At 38.0% G+C, this 27,613-nt stretch overlaps 2 protein-coding genes across 8 annotated transcripts in view; one reads left to right on the top strand and one right to left on the bottom strand.

Moving 5' to 3' along the window:
* The window catches only part of CFAP36 (cilia and flagella associated protein 36), a 39,709-nt gene that overhangs the window by 6,370 nt on the left and 5,726 nt on the right, over window positions 1-27,613 (top strand). Inside the window, exons 6-11 of one of the 2 annotated variants that reach the window (XM_075596228.1) lie at window positions 348-396; window positions 676-754; window positions 3,064-3,227; window positions 4,747-4,896; window positions 5,311-5,390; window positions 8,233-8,548. In XM_075596228.1, coding sequence (XP_075452343.1) covers window positions 348-396; window positions 676-754; window positions 3,064-3,227; window positions 4,747-4,896; window positions 5,311-5,390; window positions 8,233-8,245 — 535 coding nt within the window. In that variant the 3' untranslated portion in view covers window positions 8,246-8,548. Of the gene's footprint in view, window positions 1-347; window positions 397-675; window positions 755-3,063; window positions 3,228-4,746; window positions 4,897-5,310; window positions 5,391-8,232; window positions 8,549-27,613 lie in introns of those variants that run through there. The other variant, XM_075596229.1, reaches the window with a different exon arrangement.
* Window positions 8,017-27,613, bottom strand: part of PPP4R3B (protein phosphatase 4 regulatory subunit 3B) — a 34,819-nt gene continuing 15,222 nt past the window's right edge. For 2 of the 6 annotated variants that reach the window (XM_075596221.1, XM_075596224.1), the window contains exons 5-16: window positions 18,856-18,933; window positions 18,471-18,587; window positions 17,602-17,718; window positions 17,027-17,176; window positions 16,597-16,699; window positions 14,637-14,678; window positions 13,659-13,817; window positions 12,871-13,040; window positions 12,278-12,417; window positions 11,122-11,306; window positions 10,246-10,448; window positions 8,017-9,668 (exon numbers count right to left, since the gene is read on the bottom strand). In XM_075596221.1, the coding sequence (XP_075452336.1) occupies window positions 9,570-9,668; window positions 10,246-10,448; window positions 11,122-11,306; window positions 12,278-12,417; window positions 12,871-13,040; window positions 13,659-13,817; window positions 14,637-14,678; window positions 16,597-16,699; window positions 17,027-17,176; window positions 17,602-17,718; window positions 18,471-18,587; window positions 18,856-18,933 (1,563 nt within the window). In that variant the 3' untranslated portion in view covers window positions 8,017-9,569. The remainder of the gene's footprint in view (window positions 9,669-10,245; window positions 10,449-11,121; window positions 11,307-12,277; window positions 12,418-12,870; window positions 13,041-13,658; window positions 13,818-14,636; window positions 14,679-16,596; window positions 16,700-17,026; window positions 17,177-17,601; window positions 17,719-18,470; window positions 18,588-18,855; window positions 18,934-27,613) is intronic. The other 4 variants (XM_075596223.1, XM_075596226.1, XM_075596222.1 and 1 more) reach the window with 3 other exon arrangements.

Genomic DNA, 27,613 nt, shown 5'->3' with positions numbered 1-27,613 from the left:
GTGGTACCGTATCAGCCTTGAGGGTGCACCATAGCGATGGGTGATCCACACTGTCAAAAGGGCACGAAAAGTCAACAAATACCATAAAGGTATCTTTTTTGCAGCGGAGTTGTATTTCTGCTTGTTGTTCTTCCCTGCAGTACAATTCTCTGCGTTTTTAAGTAGTCTGGTCCGGATAATAGAAGTCAAAAGCTTTGCAGATGTTGATGGCAAGCCTATTCCCCTATAATTTTTGCAATTAGCTGGGTCGCTAAGTGTGTGTGTGTGTGTGTATATATATATATCGCTTTATCTATCTATCCACATACATACAATATATATAATATTTTAAAACTACATTTTTATAGGCTATCGAAAGAAGAATATGAACAGGAACAGTTGCGTAAAGTTACAACGGTGAGAATTATTTTGCTCTAAGGCAGCATCAGTACCAAATAATAATAAACTAATGAGCATTTTGACAGGTCATTTTTAGTGTGCCAATTTAACAGAAGTATTTCAGACTCCTTTATTTTCACGATTAAAATTTTCAGCTTATTTGAATGCGTTAAAATATTTTTAATATGAAATGCTGCTGGTTTTAGTCTTGTAGCACAGTAATTTTATTTTTATGTGCATCAGTGTTTGCATTTAATTTGAATTAAGAAAAAAAACAAATGCATCCAAATTTTTCAGACAAGCTCTCCGGACAGTTCAGGTGAACCTTCACTAAAGGAAGTGTCCACTGGTAATGACAGAACAGTAACCTTTGCAGGTAATGTTTTCAAAGAACATTTCTAGCATATTAAATGGAACAGTCTAGTGTGTTTCCTATCAATCTCTTTATAAAAAATATTTTGCCATTTAATTTCTGCTTAAAGCAACAGCACTGAAATAATTTGTTGGTGGGGTATTGTGCAGTGAACAATAAATCCCCCTTCCTTTCAAGTGAACTTTAGTCAATGATCTGCGCATTGCAGGTTCGTACCATATTGACAGGCTCTTCAACTTGCAGCCCGTTGTCCAAATCTGAGGGGCCCTTGAACCATATAATCCTGCTTATTTCATGACCGTACATCCAGTATCTTTTTCACATTAACTTTTCTGCCGATTTTAATAATAGGATTTAAACATGAAGTTTTTTGAAACATGTTCAAACTATTGATCTGTCATTGAAGGATCATTGTTTTAGGTCTAATGATCTATCTAACCTTGCCCTTCTCTAACGGCATTCTTACCCATACATTTATTGTTTATTGTTCACATGGCCCCTTTTGAAAATTAGTTTGACGAGCCCTGCCATATTAAATAGGGGACAGGGGGGTGTAAGACTACTTGCCTCCAACAGGGTGCTGGTCTCATTATTTCACTCGGACATCTTTGAATAGAAATAATGCATGCCCCCTGTTGTGTAAATGGAGATGATTTACAGTGTTTGGAAATATTTTCATATGTTTGTTTGAGGACAATATGGAAGATAAACCTATTAACACTTTTTTTTTTTAAACTGCATTTATCTCCCCAAAACCACGAATCGCAACAGTTCTCTTCTAGTACAATGTATATTAAATACATCGGCATGCAAAAAATCTTACGTAATTTGCTGCTTTATCAATCCTGTAGTGAAATAATAGAGCAATCTAGAAGTGCCGTTTAGCTTAATAACCAAAATTTACTTCGCATTAAATTGAATTAAAAAGAAGTAGCCGTGTTAGTCCTGTTGTGATAGTGCAAAGTAAATGAGTAGCTACATATTAGGTGATACCTTTATTTTTATTTGGACTGACAATTGATATTATAAGACCAGCTTTTGCAAGTTCTTCTTTCTTCCTCAGGTCGGCAAATACTGATTTACAGAGATTCCATGAGGTTAGCACGGATGTAAAATCCAAGATGACAATCAAATGCAGATGAGGTAGAGAAGGACTGATAGGTTTACTATTCCCTCTCTACCTCATCTGCCATAGATTATCTTGGATTTAAGATCTGTTAAACTCGTGGAATATTTTCTAACTCTATATTGCTGACCTGAGGAAGAGAACTCTCAAAAGCTTGTCTTCTAATGTGGCCCGAGCACACGCATTTTCAGTGAAACTTCTGTGTTTTGATTTTTATCATTTTGATTGAATGAAAGACTTGAGTAATTTATTTTTTTCCCCAGCAGAAATGTCCATAGTATCCGTTGGAATAGATGATACAATTGACTTGTGATAACTAAACTAAGATACATATATTTTTTATTTTACAGTATGTAAATGGCATTACTTTCAAGTGTGTGTCTCTGCTGCTTGCAAATCCCAGTACCTCCCCAGGTTTGCGCTCTTCCGCTTTTTTCCCCCTCTCCCACCCGGCTCCTCGTTTTTTCTGTGCATGCACATGCATGACCTCATGTCTTGATGGCTAAGTCTGCGTGCTGGCGGCCGCTTCTGCGCATGGGCGCATACGTGGCCAACACAGGTGACGTCACTTCCATTACACACTTCCGTCTCCATGAAGGAGATTTGTGCCATGAAATTTTAATGTGCCAGCAAAGATGTTTCACTTCAAACGGTAGCACCTAATACTGAGGTACTCATTTACTTTTGCAATCGAGTGAACATATTCAGCCATATAACATCTCTATCATATTAATAGCTTATTTTCTTTGATATTTAGTCTCTGTAGGTTGTAATAACTTTTTTTTTTTTTTTTTTATGGACCATCATCCAAGGTTTTCCTGAGCCCAAGTTTGAGACTGAAAGCTCTTGCACGATTTGTTCTGTTAGTCCATAAAAAGATATCACAATTTACAAATAAACTTTACTCTTTCTGAGACCAATACAGCTACTAACAACTTTAATGTACATCTAGGCTTAACTGCATCTAGCACAATTGCGCTACAGTGTACAGGATACTACTGTATATAGTACCACATATGAGGAAAGAATGCAGCAGCGTTCTTAAGGATTAAGGCTGATAACGATGTTTAGGAAACTATATAAAGTTTGTATCTCTCTAGATCATTAAGGATTTAAAGCATAGTATGTTTATTACTGTAGTGACATTTGTGTGATTACTTTCAATTATTCAAATTATCTCCACCAGAGGAAGCTGTTGATCCTCATGAAGCCATCAAACAGACATTAAAAATAGAGGCCATTCTAATCAAAGCACCTTCTATTAAATTAAAAGAAATGAGTAACACAGAAGCAGCAGAGGCTTGGTTGGAGCAAGCAAGAAAAGAAGCTGGGATATTAGGTTCCGTCACAGTAAGTACAAGGACCTTGTTTTTCATTGTGTTGCTTGCTAAAATGGTTAGATATTTATGCAATATGAATTAAAGAAATAAACTCGGGCTTTTCAATTCCCACTATATTCCAGTGGGAAGAAATTTAAATCCATACACATTTTGAAGGAAGGAATATATCCTAAACGTTCAATTCTTTAACCAAATTGAATGTGCAAAGAACCTATTCATGTCAAATACAGTATTCTCCCCTCCCAATATCCAAATTTTATTACTTATTTGTTACTGCTTTCATAACATGTTTAAATATCCTCATAGAAGGGGTGCTCTGAATTCTCAAGGCAAGTGTGTTAATGTCTCAGAAAAATAGGTATGGAGGATGTAGAGGCTTCTGTGATGTTTTTTTTTTTTTTTTGTTCTGCATTCTAAAAAATAAAATCGGTAAATCTGATCTGGAAAATAAAAATGCCAACATCCATTGCCCCATATTGGGTACAAGAGAGACAATATTCATTAGTTGTGTTTTTACCGTGTATTTTGGTTTTGCATATGACTCAATTTCTCATTTCTGTGCTGAGATCAAGACTTGTAGTTCCGCAAGTTACCACAGGACATGTAATGCCCTGGTACTAGGAGGACTTGAAGTGTTGGCGTTCTGTACAGTAAAGTGCACATACTCGTGTTGCTTTTATGAATGGGAATCAGATTTTTTTATTTTTTTTGGCCAATGGTAATATTATTTATCCATATATAGATAGTATCTGACTTCACTCATGGTCCACTTCTCCAACCCAACTTTTTCTCTGACTTGTCTAAGATTAAACTGCAATAATTTGCTAATGAAGACAGACTATCTGTGAAATACCAAAAACCTAAAGTTACAGCTCAAAATCCCTATTAATCAATGGATATGCGTCGGAAACCTGCCCTTCTCCTTGTCTCTGCACCAATTAAAGACGAGAATAAACAGACATTAAATCATTACGTTATTACAGGGTGCTACCCAAACAGGCGCAAAAATTTGCTATTTTAGAATACCCTCTACTAGAACTACCATGGAAACATTCATACGTAAATGCCACTCTTTACATGTAGGAGAAGGGGAAGAATTCAGAACCTACATTATTTTAGTGTAACAGCGATTTTATTTCTATTTTTTTTTTCCAGTCGTTCATAATTATTCTATGTGAGACTAGCCATGATTTGGAGGGAAAAAAATTGACCCCAAAACAAATGTAACTTTTAGGGCTAAGCACCAAGAATGTTACATGTTAAAGCGGCAATCCCTCCAGAAGTCTGAGTTAAACTCATGTTAGTATCTCACCCCCTGAGCATGTCCTGTGCTTTTTGTTTTTGGAAAGCTCCATTTTACCTCTGGAAACCTAATATTGCAAATACTTTATCTGCTGAACAGGGGGCCATATACAAAAATTGGCATTCAAAATAGGCGTTCAAGAAAAGATCTGGTTTATAAAAAAAAAAAAAAAAAAAAGAGCAGAGTTGCATGCTCCAGCTTTGACATTTAATGAATGTGTCTGCAGAGTCTATCACAGACGGAAAAGGAACAGCTAAGACAACGAGCTGACTATCTTAAGCAGAAGCGAGGGGAGTTGTTGGCAAAGAAGATGGAGTCAAGTAAAACCAGACCAAACACAGACGATTATGAAGAAAAGGCATCGTCTTCCAGACAGGTAAAATACCTGTTCATGGTAAACTTAATCCAGTTTGTTAATTCACCTGGAGAATACTATAAATGGAATCTTTGAAACATATTTTGAATCAAAATAACAGTAATAGGTTTTTTTTTTTTTTTTTTTTTTTAACAACTTTACTATGAAATTTGGCCATCCTACTGCTTTAAAAATTCTGGAGCTAAATATCACTCAAACGCCTATTAGCCATCTTTACAGATATTAAATCTACTTGCAGGAGATTACACTGTCACCTATATACAATACATGTAATTTCAACAAATACCTATCGCTGCATAGCACTGAGGCACCTGTCAAACCATGGTGGTTGAGCAACCACACAATATGAACACACATACTAATCTATGTATGCATGATTTATTTCCCCCTTATTGACAGTGAATTCTGTTACAGGAAATGACAGAAGAAGAAAAGAAAAACTTCCAGAAAAGGAAACACTTGGCTGAAAAGCTTATAGAAGAAGTCATTAATAAGTGAGGAATCTGACAGTCTTAAATATAACTATTTGCCAAAGCGGTTTTGAATATTATTTTTGTATGCTTTAAATAAATATTTAGTCACTATTTGTAAAAAGTTAATTTCAGCAAGGGATGTTCACACAGTTCAACAAATTTAGGCTGCAACTACACTTCCCAGGCATTACCCTATCTGGATGCATTAGTATCATTATTTCACTGTTCCAGTATGAGGAGTAGTAAGTGATCTACAAGGCAACAGGAACTTTAAATGTTAAATAGCATAGGTCATGATTGTTATCAAATGAATATTGTATGACACTGTAGCAAAACACTGAATCAGCACTTGTGCTTTCTGCTTGTTGGTAGCAAGAGGAAGGTGACCAAGGCTGCGCTTATAGTGCCTGCGCCGCTGCCGTCGCGTGCACTTATTGGTCGCGATCACTGGAAAGCATCTCAATTTGATTTTTCCAGCAACCGCTGCCTAACGTCAGTTGCGTCGCAGGCACTATAAGCGTAGCCTAATACTCCCTGCAGCTACTGTGTGTAGAAGTCATCCAGCATCTCCAAATTCCCCCGAAGTTCTGAGAACAGAGAGCGCACCAGAGGTAAGTATGAGTATGTATTAAACGAATATTAAAAGTGAAAACTTACAATTGAGGTAAAATAAGGTCAGTGGGTTGCAGTTCAGTGTGCATCTAGCCGGTTGAGATGCTTGGAAAGTGTGGTACTTGGTGACACAACCTGTCCCAGCGGGGAGGACATGAAGTATCATCAGTTATCCAACACTTCCTGGTTGCATCTGCAGCAAAGATTCGATTGTAAGGGAAACAGGCATGTGTCCAAGAATGTCAGGCACTAAACAAAATCAGCGGGGCTATGACCGCTACACGTTTTGCACAGTTCCATGTTTCATCAGTGGCCCTTGATTATATTTAATACATACTCACCTCTGGTGCACTCTTTTGTATATTGTATATGAATCACATGACTAATAACTGCAGCTTCAGTCACCTGCCAATGGTTTAAATTGGCCATGCCACCACAATTTTACCAGTGATTAAACAGGACTGTTAAAATATAACTTTCTGAAAGGGAGTATTTGTTTTCAAAAAGACAGTAGAATGGTAGTATAAAAGGATTTGATGGAAATGTAGATTAGCACACACACTATGTATGGACATTGCAGCAATAAATGACATTTTGAAATGAAGCAGCAATAATCCTCCTTCCCAATGGTAGATCAGATACTGAAATACTTCTGTTTTCTGAGATTCTTTAGGGGATTTTGGTTGTCTCAATGAAAAATTATCATTACGCATATACATAGAATGAAATAAATGATAACGTGACAGATTCCTATTAATGATTGTGAACCACAGGAGGGAAAACCTAAGTCCAAATCTACTTTCTAAACTATATACAAAGTGTCACATGTTTAATACTAAAAGGGGAAAAAAAAGTTGTCTGTGTACTCAACACATTGAAAAGGCACAATAAAGCATATGCAGATGGAAATCTGATCTCAAATTATGCATTAACTATAAGAAATGGTAGAGGGGAATTTAGTCATGTGTAATGTTTCCAGACGATTTAAAGCTGCAATCCTGCTTCTATTACACATTTTTTTAGCTCCAGGAAAGTTCTGAGTCTGACTGGTTTAGTAGCTGGTGTGGCCATCTTTAAATATCCAGGAAGAACAAATCCATTAGAAAGCCACCTCATCCCTCTGACATGGCAACTTCCTATTGACCAGTTAGATTAAGCAAATTAAAATGGCTGCCCAAAGTGATAGAAAACAGCTAAACTGTTAAGTGTCTCAGGACTTGGTGGTCCCCAGCACTAGCCCCCCCAAAAAGTTTAGTCTTCAAAAGGATCCACTCCAACTAAATAAAATAAGCAAAATTGTCACTTTAAGTAACAAGCTACAGAACCAGTGCTAGCTTCTTCAGGATTCTGGTAGACTTGATTGTGGACCAACCGTATTAAACTGTGAAGGCAGCTACAATGTAACAGTACAAGGCCAAAAGGAATGTCTTTGTAGTCTTCAGATATTGCAGAAGAGTGTGTAGAAAAGAAGTGCAGAAATTAAATATTGTGCACTCATTACAGGAATATTAAAATGAGCCACGTGGTGTATGTTACCCATAAATCAAATCCTCCAGAAATACTCTGTACTCCACCTTACTTATAGCTTTATGAATATTTAACTTTCAATTAGTCTTTTCACATCAGGTGCAAGACCATAACTTTGCTATATTAGTGTTATTTTAAGTCCAAGCACTGGCCTGTCGGCCAGATTAAAATAAATAATTAAAAAATAAGAATTCACTAATGATACACCATTCAGTTTTACCAATGCCACAACTTTAAAATAAACTAATCATTACTAGGACTAGTGGTGCATTGCCCAACAGGTGTATTTGTATCTATTGTGCCACAGTGAAATACAGCACACTGCCCATACAGGCATTACTTTTTACCACGGTAAACTAGCATTAAACAGTCTAATTACATGGTCTAAACAAGTATTGCATTTTTTTTTTAAACCAATACTTTATTTGGCTTAATTTAAAAGCTAAAGTGGCCACATTAAAATTATTAACTTTGCTTTACAACAAACCAAACAAAACAAAACCAAAAGTTATGGAATTACAGGGTCACATTTTAATTCCTGAATTTTACAGTTCAGCATTAATATCACCACATGTATACAAATGGTGTAAAACAGGTACAGTGGTATGTAATACAAAATAAACTTCTGTTTTATGGAGAGAAAAAAAAACTATACTTCATATCTACACAGACAGCCCATCTTTCCAAACAATAGCTAAAATTAACTACAAAATCTCCAAAACAGGGAAACTGCTTAAAACTATTTCCAGGAGAAATGGACCTATAACATTACAAGGGCAACTGGTGCTGAGGATCGCAGCTGGCTTTGTATTTCTAGGACATTAAATCAGATGAGGGCGTTTCTTCAGCATGATCTCAGATCATATATGGGTGAGCATTAAAATATTTACAGTTCAGTTGCTGCTTTTTGAAAATAAAAACAATGGTGTTCCACAACTACATTTACTTGTATATCCTGTGTTTTACAATTCATTTATATCCATGGAATGTGCTGTAAATTAATAACTAAAAATTATTCAATAAAAGCAGCTTTCACATTACACCCTTGCTGAAGACATTCGTTTATAAACTGTTCTGCCTTTACTCAGTTTAATGTACTAGCAATAAAATAGTTTCACCTTATTCTAAAGTATTTCAGATGTTATCCGATCAATGTAATTCTTTCTGCATTGTGTTAACCCTTTGGTATAGTTTCATTAGCCATTGTAATTAGTTTTAAATCTGAAAAAGTGAAAATACACTCCGTACTATCAAGGAGTATGTATGGTATTGTCTGAATGCAACGACAAACATTTGTCCATGTAATGAACACAAAACTAACACTGCAAGAGATTGAGGCACTGGTTAAGAGGTTTCCAGACAAATTTCGGAAGCTACTGATACTTGGCATCAGTATTTCTGGAAGTTCAGTATAGAGGACAGGCTGCTTATCACACCTGTCCATTCTGACTTCAGGTTATAATAAAAAATACAAACTGAAAAAGCTTTTGTTTTAAAACTTATCATGCACTACAATGCAGTGTTCCTCCCCCGCTCCCCCCCAACCAACTGATTTAGACGGTAATTAAATTTACAAAGAATGGTCCCGAGGTTTTATTTTCAGGTTTTTCTTTAATAACAGATTTAGTTTCCCTTCAATTGATTTTATAAAATAGGCAATTGAAAAAACACTATGGCCAGCACCAATACAAAGATTATCGGGTGTGCAATTGAAAGCTTCTGGCTTTTATTTGTGTAGTTGACATACATCTTGGGGTAACCCTGCAACATTAAAAATGTTTCTTCCTAAATGTTCCATTCGGTCCCCATCCCAAATGCAAGATGCATATTGCATTGAAGCAATCATCTAGGTTTTTATAGCTAACCCATCATTTTGAAGGCCATCAGGCTACTTAAACACTAGAAGGGCTTCCTTGAAAGCTTGGCGTTTACACCCTTCTAATGGAGTTTGGCTACTTCCATATGTATTCAAGGGAGAAAGCTTTCTGATTCACACTAAGCTTGTAGACATCAGTTGCATCATTTAAGAAGAACCCACAACTAATGTTTGTCAATTTTGTTTTATGAACCAAGACGTGGTCTTTTTCTTGGGGAGGTGTCTTCTTCCTCATCTTCGTCTTCATCATCAGGGTAATCCACCAAGCCAATCAGACTTCCCTGCTAACAAAACAGCAACATTTGAAGAAATGCAATATTGTTGACTAAAATCGGTCATTCAGCAAATCAATTGTTAAGGTTACAATAAAATCTATTTTCACTAGACAAAACTCAAATAGATCAGAAACGACACTTGTGTTAAGGAGCATGTGGATCAAACAGTGTAATCCCCAAATTACAATTGAATGATAGGTGTTGTGTAAAAGGATCTGTGGCACAAAACTGTTAGCGATTCTAAATATTGTGCTAGAAACCGGTTCTTGGGCAAATACTCTAACAAAATATAGAATTTACACAAGTTTAGATTTTTGTTGAAGTAAGGATTGTGCATAGGCCTACTTGTAAATTAAAATAATCAATATGAATAGTGAATATCTGCTTAAATGAGGACTTCTTCCTTAACCAGGAATATAGTTAGGCTGAAGTTTATACCAATCTGATGTATATCCAAAGTATGTAGCTCATTTCTATTGGCAATATACAAATGCAGATCAGGCTCAAGTGCCAAAACTTCAGCAAGCTGCAATCAGCTGACAATTTTTAATCTTAGCAAAAAAAAAAAAGGGACAAAAGCACTCACCTTCGTAGATGTTACTGTGGTGGTCAAGTTTGTGTTTTTGGAGGAAGATCCATTAGAACCTGCTGGTGGTGTTTGAGCTGCCACTGATTTGCTATTTGTACTATTTGCTCCATTAGCTGCACTGGCAGAGTGAGAAAAAGTGAATTTGAATCCTCCCACAGAAGTCCTCTTTGGAAGGTTCTCTTTATCTTCACTTTCTTTAGCTAAAATATTAAATTTCGAAATAACATTAAAGGATTAATGTTGCTGGTATTTGGCACATTACATAAGATTTCTAAACCATGTTTACTGTTCAAGATGAATAACCTTTGTATCAAATGGATAAGCCAGCAATACCAGCACACACCTGTGTTGCTCTCAGAACCCTCCCAAGGTACAACAGATAAAATACCCATATGTGTGAAGTTCTTTGCAACTATGAATACCTACACAATGCAGAATCTTTGACCAAAACGGACAAAACAGCTGTCAGTGGGTTTAGTTTCTGAACTTCCTTATGTGGGAGACATACGGAAGACATGGGGATTCCATCTTTCCTGAACTATACAACCAGTTTATTCCAACTACTCAGAAATTGGCAATAAATAGCACAATAAAAGTCACTGATTAGGAAAGGAATTCCAAGATATCTGCTACAATAAACATGTTTTGGTGCATTTGCACAAATTCTATATCTGACCATATGTAATAAATGTAGGTGTAAAGGTGATTTCAGTGGGGCACGTATATATCCAATGTTAAAGATTGAATAGAAACTTTCAATTGTCTCAAGAATTCCGTTTAATCCAATACATGCAATTTATTCTACAGGCTGTAGAAGAATGACTTTTTACCCCCACATGTTTTCTGTTAAAGCAATGAAAGTAATGAAGATACCTTTTTTTGTTTCCATGAACTTTTCATAACTGTCAGGAAAGTCATCCTCTGTTTTAGATTTCTCAACAGGAGGTACAACAGCTTCGCCTTCCTCCTCTTCGTCTTCATTAAACCACAACTCTTCATCTTCTTCCAATGCTCTTGCATCTCTACGAAATCTGTTGCTGCGCAATATAGATGGTACACTACAAGAAATCGTGAGAATTAAAGTTACTTCTGCATTTCTTCTATATGGGGAAAGTGCGGTTGTGTAATTTAAACCAGGAAACAGTTAACTGTGGTTGTCATCCTGCAATTAAGACGATCCTACACATTGGAGTAAAGTGTAAATTGTGGGATATTGATGGGATTTCACACACTAAAATGTAGTGCAAGTGCAAACTAAGGTTGAGAACTAGCCAAAAGACCTGCTTCTCAATGGTGCTTTATATCAATCACATCACAGGAGAGCAACCTGGATCTCAACGAGGCCCAACTGGGAAACCAAAAATAAAATAAAAATAACCAGTCTATACCAATGAATGGTAGCACACAAAAGCTTAAAGTAATGACTGCTCTTTTGCCCAGTCTGTACTGTTGACAACACTGCTTCTTCTGCAAGGCAAGCTTTGACTAAACAGAGACATTGTATCACAACATGTTGTATGGTCTGTCATACATGTTGCTTAAATATGTTCTGATTCCTTCTTTAATAGCAAGCTGTGTTTTGTGCACACCTTTGGCTTTATTCAAAGACTAGAGCAACTTGATGTATAGAATTTTTTTTGTAGATCAGCCACTAGAAAACCAATTAGAACACAATGGAATACTTACACAAAATATTTTGATCCAGTGCACGTTCACTGTTTGACTAATGGTTATCTGCAGTGTGGTTTAGTGGTCTCTATATTGGATTGTACTCCATGATAGCCGTTTGTTTATCTTCCTATTTAGAGGATTTCAGCCATGTAGTAAGTCGGCATGAATGATTTGATTTTGAAAAAAAAAAAAAAATTTCAACTCACTCAAGTTTGCGACAGTAGAGGATTAACAGAAGGACAACCTCAGTGAATTATAAAAAGATCTAATGAGTCTATACTATGGTAAAGACCACACTAAGTGGTCAGAACACAAAAATATCAAAAACTAAAACCCATGAATCATTGAAATAGATTACCTGCTCAGTTTCTGACTTTGTCGGTCTTTCTCTTGTTCATATTTAGTCTTCAATCCCTTAAACGTTTGAACATATTCAATGGATTCAAGTGCCTTATAAAAGTTTTCTACTATGTGTGTTGTAAGAGACTTTATATCTTCCTGTGAAAGAGACAGAAGATGAAACCACTGATGTACATCTGAATTGCTTGCACACTACAACTATGCAATCCTACTTCAATATAACAATATATAATCTGGGAACGCCCAACTACCAAGATGTGATACATTTAAGTAGAGAAAAGATGAGGGGAGGGGGTGGGATTGCTATATTTGTTTCAGGGCAACATATAGGAAAACTAAGGGAGACAAAAAGATAGTGATTATATATACTCCTAATAAATCAAAATACAAAAAGAAAGGACTTAAACATGTGGGTCTCTACAGTGCAACCAAGTTTTATTATCCCCACAACACGTTATTGCTGGTCAAAAACTATTTTTTCCCAATCGCCAATTACAAATTTAAAGACTAGTTGGTTTGTTCATCTGAATCTTCACTGGTTTGGGTGCAGAGGGCTCAACTGAATATTTAAACAGTTCCATTTATACTTACCACTCTAATAAATTCAAAAAGCTCAATTATAGCAGAGTTTAGAAGATTGTATCTGGTGCCATTATCCAAAAGCGCATTTATAACTGGTTCAAAAAGGTTTCCCTTTATAATGTAACGGTTATAAAATTCATCTTTCAAGCCTATGATTCGCCTCATGAAGCGTAAAGCACCTAGTCAAGGAAAGAGGGAGAGAAAAAAAAAAACTTAGATTTGACCTATTCCACCTCAATGTAAATTTTAACAATGTTCTGTGTTAATATTAGAGAGACCAGAAGTATTGAAATGAAACAGGATTCAATTTAAGGACATCTCATGCCATTTTAATTGTAACCTTTCATAGCAAACCACACTGATGGTTGTATAGGGTCAGTGCAGGATGCATCTCATACATTTATACCTACGTACAATGTCAACAAAATGCACCAATTATGGTATGTCTGAAGGGCACCGTTTGTGGTCTTCAATACTACTAAGTTCAGCTACTAATCATTAGCAGTACTCCTTGATTATCTGTGTTAAACTGCAGTAAAAGTTAATGTGAAAATCTTAGATATCCAGTACACTAATAAAATAAATAAGTATCATGTTCTGTCAATCAATACAATAAACTTTCCCAAAGTGTATTTTTAATGTAGTTTTCACAATTACCAACCAATGTGAATTCATGTAGCAATACATTTGCTCATGAAATGAACTATCCGCTATTTCAAAGTCAACATTTTTATACAAGAGAAACTTCAGTACTTTTGTTTTACATTTCAAAATAAATTAAACCAGAATCCACTTACAAAGGGCCAAAAAGGTATGCTTGGAATTCATCAGGATCAACACTCTCCTTAGCAAATCCTTGTTCATAATGTAGTTTTTGATGTGATAGGTGTGGTGTTCCACACAAAATGTGAGCAACTCCAAGATTAAGGCAAGCAACTGTGCTGTCTGGTAGTTATCTGAAAAACAAAAGCAAAACAAATCTCCCCTCAAATTCATCAATCACTTTAAATGTATGCTCCTTAAAGCAAATAAAACCAGACTCTCGCCTCCCGAATATGAACCCAGTACAGTACACATGCTGCACCCTTCCTTATATCCAATAGTAAAATCAGCACAGCTCTCCTATGGTTATTTGCCTAGGTTACAAGCAGTGAGTCAGGGAAAGTTCAAAGCTTGTTATTACTTTGTTTCTTAAAGCTACAGTAACAATCAACATAGTGGAGTATATACTGACAAATCTCGGTATGTAACACTTTCAAGGATTTAAATAGAAATGCATAAACTTAAAAGCAGCTACATGCTACATTGAGATTTTTTAATTACATGTAGGTACAGTAGGGGGTCTCTGAAGATGAACTGCGTTAATTTCAGCTCTGGGGACACCCTGCTTCTAGAGATGCTTACCTCTATAGTGTGTGTCTATATCTATGCAGCCAGGAAACTGCATTCAAATGGCGGCTTTAAATGTTCCGCGGGCCAATAGGAAACCGTGACATCATCCATTGCTGCTTCCTATTGGCCAGCGAAACCGATACATTTAAACTTCACAGGGATACCAGCACCCCCTACAGGAGGTATTTTCTGGAAGCGGGATCGCTCAGACCTGTAATAAAAACCGCAATGCAGCACGTAGTGCCACTTTAAAATAAGTATAATGTATTCAGAGACTTATTGTGTACAACATGTCCGTGTAAAGGACAAAAATGAAACATTAAAAGCTAAAAACAGTTGTAAAAATCGATGCAAAGCCACTTAATAAAACATACAGAACTTACCAGGACAAATTGTGCTACTCTTCGGGGATCCAACAACTGCATCTAAAACAATGACATGAACGGAAAGTTTTTAATCATGACCCACCTCAGAATGTATACTCCGTTTTGTAAATACACAAATTTTAATCAACTGCTCTACTGGATTGATCCTAGCACACTGGAATTTAATCACCAACGTAATATACAAGATTGCCTTCACAGACCTTAAGCCTTAGGCCGAGTCCATGGTAACTGCAGCCGTGCGTAGGCGCGCTGAGGCCGAGGGAAAGCGGGTGCTTTCCCTGGCCTTAGTTCGCGCGCCGTCTAGGTACGGGCCAGTGACGTCACGGAGCTGGTTCGCCCTCATTGGGTGAACCGCTCACGTGACCGGCCCTGCGCTCCCGTGAGCGCCGAAAACACAACAAATGTTAAGATCTCCGCACGTGAGCCCCTGCTAAAGCCGCTGTCATTGCGGCTGCAGAGGCTCACTGACAAGCGTCAGCGCGCCTCAGCACGGGTCAGCGGCTAAGCGCTGACCATGGACTCAGCCTTAAGCTTTAGTCTGAACAACACACTTTCTTCCTAGAGTTGAGGAATCAAGGAAATTCCTACGATCTTTCCTCAAACTTCTGGCTCTAGGATTTTAGCTGTTTGATACTTTACATTTAAAGAATGCTGGTAAGTAAAAAAAATTCAAGCAAGCCAAATCTATGGTGACCGCCGCTAGCAGGAGTCACAGGTGAAATCAGTTTCTTTTCCAATTTGACAAAATATATGGCACAATATAAATAATTTTTCCATGTATATGGGTGAGTACAGCACTCATCTAGGAGTATAGCTAATGTAATTTTACAAAAGAGACCCCCTGGTTGGAGATATTTGATATTATGGTCTCTTATCCAGGGAACAATAGCGAAGGGAAAATTGAGCACCAGCAACTTCTTTGTAACAGGTGCAAAAAAGCAAATATTGAAAAAGCAAATGTATTCCAGCAACATTGCCATCGCTAATTGGCTGGACAGTAGCCATCTTGTATTCATGGGTTTTTTTTTACATTTTTTTTTTTAAAGTTATCTTTATTATGCTTCCAGTGTTAAGATTTACCAACCTGTTTGACGGTAACTTAAAACTAAAAGTTCTGCATGATTTTTGCTTTAAAGCAGTTGAGACTTGGTTAGATTGTTGCATACTTGCAGCACTACAGAAACAGGTTACATTCTCAATAGCTGCATTTTAACTGTGGTCAAATAGAACTATAACAGCATCAGAATAAAATATGTTAAATACAATCATGTATAGGCATCTTATTCCCCCCCCCCCCCCATTAAGATAGATTGAAGATCAAGTGAATGCCTGTTAACAATAAATAACGGTCAGCACACTCCTGAATTCAGTTGTGGATATGACCGTAAAAACAAAGACTTCATGAAAAGATACTGCAGAAGACCTACTGAAATAAACTTTACTTAAGCTCGTTTGAATGGGTGGAAAGTCATGCGAAAGCTCAACAACTAAATTTGGGTCTATATTCTCGTGAGCATTAAAAAAAAAATTAAAAAAAAGTTACCAGGTTTCCTATTGTGATAAATATCAAACAAGCAGTTGGGTACTCACTAACATTTAGGCAATCAGTAAGGTTTATCTTTGGTGCATGTAACAGATCACTTGTGTGCACATTAACCAACTGGTGCCCCATGTCCAGTAATTGTCCGATTACAATTTTATTCTTACAAGTTTAAGGAGCCTACGGGAAACACAGGAGTGGCCAACTCCAGTCCAAGGACCACCAACAGGTAAAGAATGTCCCTGCTTCAGCACAGGTGGCTCAATCAGTGACAGTCTCCTGTACTGACGCAGGGATGTCCTTAAAACCTGACCTGTTGGTGACTTGAGGACTGGAGTTGGCCACACCTGCACTAGGTTTTCGCAGACACTATAATTTGAGAGTAGCAAGCTGCAGAACAGGTAGAGTGACTCGTACCTTTTTCCAGTTTATCCTCCGATGTGTTCGCCAAGAGTGGAGCAGTGAGCACATGCATACAATGGTTATAGAAGAAGTTCAAGAACTCACTCTTTTCAGTTTTCTGTAATAGACATTACATTAAATCATTATAAACGTTTTTATGAACAGTTCAGTTTTTCAAACACCGAAAAGCGTTTGTTGTTTGGACTAACCCATTTAAAGGGGGGGAAGTAAGCCAATGCCTTAAAAAAAAAAGCATAAAAACTACATTAATGTAAAACCCCTTAAGTATAAACATGCATAAGATATCAAATAAAACCTTTTATTCATTTTCAGCAATATTTTTTTTCAAAAGAAATCCATTGAGTAAATATCGGTGTTGTCTGCTATGTTATACCAAATTCATTTTCCAAATGGATTGGGCAGCAAATAGTAAAGATGCTTTTACCCATTTGCATTTTCTTACATTAGCTGTTGCTAACATGTTCTCAGGGTCGATCAAAGTCCGCAGAAGTCCCATTAACTGAACTGCTCCTCCAAGCTCAGGGTCAGTATCACAGATCATTTGCTCGATTACAACATTTATTAGAAGAATCTCCTGAGGGGGGGAAAAAAAAGAAAAAACATGAGCAGCACAATACACGGATGAGTTGGTCAATGCATAGATATGCGATAACTGACCCGTCAGAACTTTCAATCATAAATACAAACTGGAGTTGAAGTCATGCGAGTGATCCTCATTACATAACTCTTGAAAGGGATTCTTATGATATTATACATGCGGGTTAATGTATAGTTGTATTATTGATATACCAAGCCTGGTTAATATACGTTTGTTCTGGCATGAATGGATTATATATGCGGCACAACCGAAGTCACTTTCTCACACCATTGCCTTGCATGCTGAACATTCCACAGAATGCTTATGGAGGATTGCCCCAAAACACTGTGCAACTACCCAAGTTTGATAGAGTACCAAATAAAGTAAAGGATTTAACAATATAACCTGATCTCTTTACTTACATCATCACTCTGCTGGGCTTCTTGCATTACAAACTCTCGGACCATGGATGGACTAAATTCTACTAGATAAGAAAATATATCTGTAGCAGCCGACCGGACTTGCAAATCGTCCATGCCCTGTAAATAACATGAAGTTGTCAGACGATAAAAGTTACAATCAAATTAGAATAAATAAGGTAAATACCAGCTACTGTTTATGCCAAAAAAGCACAAGTGTTTTTGACCATGTCTAAACTGAACTTTTAAAATACTGTAAGTTATCAAATGCCTTTCAATCTAAAAAGATTGCACATTTTTTTTCAGTAGTACCAACCAAAATTCTAGCAATCTAAAGTAGTTGCAGGCCAAAGATCCCATTACCTTTTTAGCTTCAACTCGGCCCCAGTCCTATTTCTCGAACAGGACAACTTGAATTTTGTCGCCCCTTACTTTATAAGCCTATAACTACTACTTCTTCCAATATACCCTAGACAAATAGGGACGTCACTTTTCTCCTCAAATAATTTCCTTGAGCTTACTTCTCACTGTCATGTAGCTTTTACATTTAATACAGCAAATTAGCCACTACACTGTAAATGCTTTGTAATACAGGTAATCTTGGTAAAAGGTGTCAGGAGTGCCAAAATTAATCAATTCAATACACATGTTTCAATAATTTCTCGAAGACCTTGTAAACCAAAAACTCATTTGTCAGGGTTCGACTTTTAGGATAGTCCATTACGTTATTGATTATGTATGGAGCAGCACCTGCTCTTTACCTTTCAATAGGCAAAGTTCCCTCGCCCCAACCAAATCCTAAAATCTGCTACCCTGGCAAAGCTACATTTAATATTTCAAGACCCAACAGCATAATGCAAGACAATACATACCATTACAATTTCCAGGGCAGGAAGAATGCCGAGGTTAGCCAAAGTTTTGAAAAACGCATCTCTGTTTTGAGGCTGTAATGTCTGAGAAAATGCACAGAACTCCTTAAAAAAATTCACCTACAAAAAACAAAACAAAAAAAAAGTTATTCCGTTACCAAAAAAACAATGGGTGTTTAAGCAGCAAATTTGGATAAACACTGAATCATTGGAAATACGGTTCCAACTTGTACATAACAATATTGGACATTGGGTATGTGTGCTTTTGAGTGATTTTCTGGATAATTTTTCTTGACATGCTGAAACCTTTATAAAAAGACCAAATGTTATATTTATCTCAATTAACATGAGGGGGCTGAGGGGGGGGGGGAAGAAAAAAAATCCTCACCAATTCACGTCTTTTGTCATCATCTGTAGCTTCATCAGTTAACTGTGCAAAAACTTCAGACAAAAACTTCTCATCTTCCTGTATCAAACAAATTAAGCAATTAACAAAGTGAAACTACTGTTGCAAGAAGAGGTTTTGATCTTTTCCTCATTTTATTTCTCAAAATAATCTATGGAATGAATATTGGATAATTAAATTACAAACCGGTAATCACATTGAGGACCACATGATAAAAACCACATGAGCAAAAGCGCAGGATTAGAACACTTGCATACAGTACTATTGCAATAAATCCAGTAATGAACCATTGAGAATGCATGTTACAATTCTAATTTTACAGGCTAAAATGCAAGTTAGACCTAAGTAACTTGTAAATTGTTTGGAATTAAAAACGGCAGTATTGTGCATATTCTAAACATTTTGCACCACATAAATATTCAGAATCGTTTACTTGGGGTTTCTTGTGTAGTCTTGCAGTCTTTAGGTAAACACACACACAAAAAAAAAAAACCTAAGCCAGACATACACAGGAAGCAGACAGTGAGAAAATAAGTTGTAGTGCCCCGACTTGTAGTTTTTGCTTTATTTTTCAGACCACTAACCACAGTGTTTCATAATATCACAATTACATTTCTTGCCTATTCTCATCGCTAGGATCTGTGGGTTTAGAAGTTAGGCTGAAAACTGGAATGGTATTTGTACTACAATGACAAAAAGGAGCAAAACAGTCAAGTCTGTAGGAAAGACTTGCATAACCAGGATAAAAATAAATAGATTAATGGTATTTACATTGTCCAAGAAACCAAACTGACTTTAACCCTAAAGATGACACTATTTCCAGAACAATGCCCTTCAAGAAGCCATTAAAAAAAAGGTGACAAATAGCAAGTCGTTCACTGAGCCAAAAAGCAGAAACCATTTTTTTTAAATATATATTTAGCCTTCTACTTTATTCCAAATGTTAATAAGCCAAGAAAAAATGTAGACCGTAATACTAAACACCATCAAGACAACGACCACAAATTACCCTAATCAATGTTTTACTGTATGGCAAAACAATTCTATCGATTTGTAATTGGAAGAACCTACAGGTTATGTAGGTATTAAAGTCAGACTCAAGATACTAAAGACCTTTTTCATAGAAAACGTGTGTTTCAGTTTTAAACTCCTCAAATACAAAAACAGCTGGAATTATATATGAAAAAAATAAAAAAATCATTGCCAAGGTTGTGTTGTAAACTTTATTGGCAAATCTTTTGTAAATGGACATGTGTCTGTTTTTGGGTGTAACCTAAAAATCACCAGATATTAGAATGAGACCAAGTAAAGCTTTGAGATTTCCCCTCCCCCAGTGGTGGATAGCTCGTTGCGACGTCGCACTAGTATCTGAATTGTGAGAAAGCCACGTCACACAGACTGTCATTCTGTTGACTTTTCGGCACACTTTTAGTAGCATTAATAGCACCAGTAACCGTATAGGGACTGGCTACAGGTTGAGTTAGTGATTGACTTGGTGTACAGAGCAATTAGTCCTGTTCATATGCATTGTACAGTCAGGGGTACCCAAAAAGATAAAATAGTTAGGAGCTAGCATTGTTAGGTAGGGGTGAGCGTTCTGCCTACCCCGCTCATCGCTGTCTGTGTCACTGTATGTATGGTCAGTGTACATCTGTGACACTAAGCTGACTAGCCCTGTCCCTCTGTCTCCTGCTCCGATTCCTCGCTCTCCTCACTGACATGCTTACTCCCTCACATTTCCCTTCTGACTATCCACGCCTCCAGCCCTCACATTGCTGTGCTGTAACACACATCTCTGCTCTGACTAACCACACCTCTCAGATTAGCCCAGCCACCACCACTCACACGCCTCTGATTTCTGTTCGGAGACTCCCCCGCTCTTCTCACCTAGCTGCATGGCAGTGACCTGACAATCAGGTGTCACTGCGCAAAGCACAGGTGCCATGGGGGGGGGAGGAGGTCGAAGGCGACATTTTAGGCACACAGCATTTTTCTATCCCAGCATCAACAGGCCTGTGAGACGTTGGACATTCTACATATACCAACATCTATGAACAATTACATTTTGGGCGATTCAAATGTTTGACAACCTACTACGAATCAATTACTTTAGAATAATACAACTTAAACCCATTTTAGCTAATGCTTTCGAAGTATAGGGAAAAAAAGGTTAATGGGTCCCAAATGGACATTGATTGTTACATCAAAGCAATTTTGTTCTGAAAAGTTACAGGAATTGTTGGATAAAATAATTTTGACTAAAAAGAATGATTATACAGATTGTCCAAATATTCTACTACAGGTATCTCGTGTGGAACTAATGTCTCGGAAGACTTGTCAGATTAAAAAACACGTTTAGAATTCTGCAATTTTGCATTTGCAACATAATTGACAAAGCTCCCCTTTGAAAACAAATTTAACATTTTATGACAATGTTAATATTTGTCTTTTAAATGTTTATAACATTAGGTTAAATCTTTCCAAAAGTCAGAATCAATGCAATTATGTAAGAGGCCAAATAAACTGTTCATAACCTGCACTAAATGTAACCATTAAAGCAGTCTAAGCTGTGTTTTTTTTTTTTTTAATATCCCCCCACTGCCACCCTTTAATATGTGTATCGATACAATCCACACAATGATCATAATTATCCAAGTTGCCAAATCGATTGGGCGAAGATTTTGCTCGAGGGTTCACTAAATGACTGCAGAGGAGTATTGACTGCAGTATCTGTGACTTTGTAAATCGTTTCTATAGAAACAAAGGCTTGTTACAATATAATACATGAAAAATGTCATTCAGAGTTTAAAAAAATGCTACAAGCATTCTCTCATTGTATAGAACAGATTTAATTACAAAAATAAAAAAAACAACATTTAGGAGTGATGTACAGATCGGCAACTGTATTGCATCCACTAGCATGCTTCCATGGGTTAAATGATGCGTTACCCTTTACACATGCACAACTGATTTAACAACACACCCACGTGAGAAGTAGTTATTGACGCTCCGCAGCAACGCACCAATGGGAGTAATGTTGGTTACATCGGTAAGGCCGCATGGGAGATCCATGTATGTCTGAATAAAGTAAAGTGGATGTGGTAACAGCTATATAACTCCTATTTTGTCCAAAAAGGTGGGGGGAGAAAAGTGTGATCTGGTCTTTAAAGCGTGGAAAAGAAATTATCTGGGAATGGAAGAGTGGAATCCCATTCTAAGGCCAGGCTTATAGTTCCGGCGACGCGACCGATGACGCCACCATCACTATTCCGATAGTTGGATTTCAATTTTAAGCGACGTCGCTGGCTACAAGGCCAGCGACGTCAGAAAAAGGGGAGGGCAGAGGCACGGAGAAGCTCCCGATTGGCCACAAGGGGAGACAGTCGCCGAAAAAAATCAAATATCACTGACTACCAGATTTTTGGTAGCACTGTCGCGTGCACTATAAACACCGACGACAGCGACAATGCATTTGTTTTGACGTGACGGTCGCCGGCACTATAAGCGCAGCCTACAGTTCAATTAAATATCCCATACGTATCTGTGGCAGAGGACTCCAGATTGGTAATGGTGAAAAGTGCAAATGTCACTGGCCAGATTTGTTTACGTGTATTTGAGCAGCATGTAGGCAAATATTTTGGGACAAAGTTGTTCAATTTGAAGGTTTCTTTTGGTATAAGACTCTTTCTGAACAGGCACACAGAAAAATACCTGGCTTGCGAGCACTGAGCTGTGCGAGTGAATTGCAGTGTGGTCAAATGCAGTGGGATAAAGTATGGCGTTATAACTAGGAGTTAAACAAGGTATATAGAAGTATAGTTAATTGCGAGCACTTGGTACTCTATCGTTCAGCAATGAGCAGGATTGAGCATTCCACTCAATGAACATCTTGCCACATGTATGTGCACTTGGAGCAGCTGTTCCAGGGAGAATACAGTTGTGCGAAGTGTGAGCGCTTTGGAGCCTGATTTTAAAGTAGAAAGGGGAGGATAATGGACTAGACAATAGATAGGAATGGAGAAATAGCTATGGGTCATCGGGTGGAGTTTATTAAATACAGATATAGACTCCTAAAGACTAAATCTAATTGAAGTAGAAATGCAGGAGCAGATAAAATAGCACAGATTGGTAAAAATCTTAAATGCATTCTTGCTAATGCAACAATGGCAAAATGGGGACGCTAGAATTATTAGTTAGAATGGAGCAGTATGGCATCATATGCATCACCAAAACATGGTGGGGTGAACCGCACGACTGGCTAGCTCATTCAGAGGGTTATTCCCTTTTCGGAGGGACCAAGCAAATAGAAAAGGTGTTATATGTTAAACCAGGTTTAAATCTCATAAGTGAGGATGTTTAAGTAGGGATTGCTGAAAAATTAGAGATGTGGATACAAAGTGGAGGTAATAGTCCAAAATAAAAAACAAAGTTTTTAGGTACACAATGCTATAAAACAGAGGTGCACAATCTTTTCCCCTTGCGCCCCACTGCCTACTCTTCTCCCTTACTCGAGCACCTCCCTGCTTGGTTCCGGCATTAAATGACACTGCGGGGTCATGTGACATGCTGCCATGGCAACGCGATGTCACCCCACGGCGTCATTTCATGCCGGTTTACCTTGAAGACGCGTCGCTGAAAGCCAAGGTAAGTTAATTAGAGGCCTCGTGCGGTTGGGAGAGCATGAGACCTCTAACTGACAAACACACACCCCCCACCAAAAAAAAAAAAACAACTCACGTCCCTCAGTTTGCTCACCACTGCTATAAACCAAAAGGCTGCGATTGCGGAAACCAAAATACTTTTGCAAACGGAGAAGGCAGCAAAACTAGGTCATGTTTTTATAATGAGTGATTTTAATTATCTGGACAGACTGGAGCAATGAGATTAGCATTTCAACTAAAAGAAACAGGTTTTTGGGGGTGGTAAAAGAATTACATGAACCAAATTGAGGAACTAATCAAAAGGGGCATTACTGGCTTTGATATCAAACAAAGTAGAAGAAATAAAAAATTAAAAAAATCACATTGTTGAACAATCATAACATCGTTTCATTTCAAATGATCACAAACCATATTATACGGGTTGAACAAAGACTAACTTTTAGAAAGGCTGATTTTAATTGAGGCATAATCTACAAAAAATACATTGGGATGGCATTTTTGCAGGAAAAAAAAATGGTCAGTGTAAAACATTGTTAGGCAAGTACACTTAGTGTATGCCTCTTGGGTAATAAATATAAAACAAACAAGTCTAAACCAATGTGGCTAAATAAACAGGTAGGCGAGGTAAAAAAGGAAGATGCCGGCATTTAGATTCTTAAAATCATTAGGGACAGAGGCATATCAGAATTATAAGGAATGTAGCAAAGGTTGCAAAAGGGAAATCAGATTAGCAACAATTTAGAATGAAAAAGATGCAACAGAAAGAAGCACCAAAAATATTAGAAAATGACCCTTTCAATGCGAGATGGGGAGGCAAATTATTGGAGATAAGAAAAAAGACAGAGGTATTAAATGATTTGCCTATTTAGCAGGGAGGAGTCAATTGCAAAAATAGTGCCACAGGAGAAAGCCACAACCTCTATATTAACGAACAATTGGTTCACTGAGGAAGAAGTGCATAGGCATGTGGATAAAATTAAAGTAAATAAAGCACCTGGCCCCGATGGCATACATCCAAGAGTTAAGGAGCCAAGTTCAGCAATAGCCAAATGGAAGCTTTTTAGACTGGGCTGAAATTGTAAATGTAGTACCTGAAGGATAGTTAGGCTTGGTCCCCACTGGCTACTGAAGCACTCGCTATGGCGGGCGACCAGAGCCACCTCTCAATGGGTCCGGACCCGCTGCGAGGCAAGTTTTTCTTCTAGACCCGAAAATTGAGATGACACGGGCAACGGAGCGCTAGGCCACGCCCCCCGGTGGTTCAGCCAATGAGGGTGAACCTGCCGGGTGATGTCATGGCCGTGCCCCTATCATGCCCCCCCCCGTCTTTCCCCCTGCAGACCAGGGAATTCAGCTGCACGTGGCCGTAGCCTTACTGGGATCCCTACTTTTTAACTTGTTTATTAATGACCTTGAGGTTGTCATGGAAAGCAAAGTCTCCATCTTTGCTGATTACATAATTTACGGTCATGTAGTAAAAATCAGCAGGATGCAATTTCTCTACAGAAGTTCTTGTTTAGACTGGAAACTTGGGCAGGTAAATCACAGATGAGGTGCAATACATTTATTTGTAAGGAAATGCATTTGTGAAACAAGAATAAACAGGCGATTTAAACATTAAAATGGGGCACAATTATATCAATCCTTGTTGGATAGAATTTAGGAGTGCTTGTAGATAGCAGGCTTAGAAAGTGTGCCCAATATGAAGCAGTAGCTGCAAAGGCAAATAAGATCTAATCTTGCATTAAAACAGGGGATGGAAGGGAAGTAAACAATTTTGCCACTGTATATCGCATTAGTAAGACCACCCCTGAATATGGAGTACAGTTTTGGGCACCACTCCATAAAAGACATTATGGAACTAGAAAAAGGTGCAAAGAGCCACCAGATGAATAATCTGATTTATGAGGAGGCACTAGCTAAATTAGACTTGTTTACATTAGAAAAGGAGGCGTCTAAGCGGGATATGATAACTAATGAAGACAAAAAGTGTAAAATACTTAGGAGCCAGCGAATGGGGAGGTGTGTTGCAGCCACCCCTCTCCACCTCAGTCACTATCTGCGACACACACTAACCACCTCTCTCCTCACAGTGGCAATTTTTAGCTTGGGAGGGGAAAGGGGGTGAAACAGACCTACTGGCCCCATGAAAATAAATGTAATGAAATTTACACAGTGGTATAGACACCGTAGTATACATATACAGAGAATATCAAATACATACACAATGCAACACAGATCTGAGGAAGTCTCCCGGAGACTTGGAATGGAACCTTAATTGTACAGCACCAGGGGTTCTCTGAGCTATACAGTATATATCTTTACTACCCATCCCCAATTTCCTATGTCCATTTCCACTAATTCAGTGTTCCACTATCCCTTGCCTTCTATTTCATCCATCCCATTGTCCCCCATGTCTCTCCCCCCCATTGCCCCCTACAGTATTTCACTCCTGTCACACACTCCCTTGTACCATAAGTATTTGCTAGTACCCGAGTGCCTCTCCATGCACTCCCCATGTGTCCTTTATCTTACACGTCAGTGTCTCCCTTGTGTACATATATATCCGTTCTACACGTCACTGACTCTTCTTCCCCATGTGCCATGTCTCACCACTTTCTTAAATCCCTTCACTGTTCCTTATAGTAATCCAGACCGTGAAAGCCCTACAATACCCGCACAGGCTGTATTTCTCAATTTCTACTCCTCGTGCCATGGCAGCAGAGCTGCTGCTGCTCCTCCTCTCTGCAGCAGTGAGGGGAGAGCAGACAGTTACAATTCCGCTGCTCTCCGGTGAGAGCCGTAGTCTCTAGTAGTGGAGGATTTATTTAGCATAAGCACAGGTCCCAAAAATTGCCACCAAGGTCAGCCTTTGCTTCCTGCTCGGTCTCCCTCATTACTGAGCGGCGGTGACTAAAGTAATCAGTCTGCACAGCACAGGCTCCAGGGGGTGAGTTTTAAGCGCCTGGGATTTTTCCATCCCCGCCGATAAATATATTCAGAGTCAATACAAAGAGCTTTCAAAAGAATTATTCGTCCCAAGGGCAGAACAAACGACACAGGGTCATACCTTAAGGTTGGAGTAAAGGAGATTTCACCAGCAAGAATGAAAAGGGTTCTTTACAGTAAGGGCAAAAAAATTCAATACCCATGGAGACTGATAAGATACAATAGATATTTTCCACAAAAAAAAAAGTATAAAGTATAAAAAAAAAAAAGTATAAAAAGGTAGCCGGGAAGGATTTTAATTTTCCCCTTATGAGACGGCATTTGATAATGTTTCACTGGGGTTTTTTGTTTGCCTTCCCACTGGATCAAACTACTATAAAAATAGATATATCAGTAATATAGCAAAGAAAATAACAAAGCTCATTGCTGATGAAGGTGCGGTTCCGGACCTAAATTGTTTAACATTGCTTAAATGTTACTTTTTGGAGTGCACAGCTTGTAACGCTCAGTGCTCTCGGTACAACACTACCAAAATCGTACAAAAGCCATTTTACTTGGAGACTTTGCAGAATGGGAAAAAAAGGATAAGGACTCTTCCCAAAGAAATTATAATTACAGTGGCAAAAAGCAAACATATTTTAAGAAACTGGAGCAAACATTTACCACCTACCATTAAAGAGATACAATTTGAAATATTACCTATACTATATTATATGACGAGATTTTCACAGATCTAGAAAAAGGATCAAAATATTCATGACAAGGGGATTCTAAAGTCAGTTCCTTAAAGAAGCAATTCACACCAACTGTGTGTGAAAAGTTCGGAACCGGAGCGACCTCTAGAACGGAACCGCACTATTTTCAGCTCCAGGGCACCACCGTTCCTGAGATACTTACTGGTGAAGTTACCGGTATTACTTCCTGGATATTCAAGTCAAACAGGAAGCCACAACGGATGATGTTGCAGTTTCCCATTGGCCTGAGACATGGCAGCCATTTTACTTCCCGAGGAAGATTTAAACCTAATAATTTCCCTGGTAAGCATCTCGTGAACCAGGGGGTGTGGCAGGCTGGGACCAGTGCTCAAAACAGTGGCGTTTGGCTCCGGGGGACTCCTACTTCACAGTGAT

This window comes from Ascaphus truei, chromosome 4 (genome assembly GCF_040206685.1).
Source record: "Ascaphus truei isolate aAscTru1 chromosome 4, aAscTru1.hap1, whole genome shotgun sequence".
Taxonomy (NCBI): domain Eukaryota; kingdom Metazoa; phylum Chordata; class Amphibia; order Anura; family Ascaphidae; genus Ascaphus; species Ascaphus truei.
The sequence above is the reverse complement of the archived record's forward strand: the minus strand, read 5'-3'. Positions and strand labels throughout refer to the sequence as shown.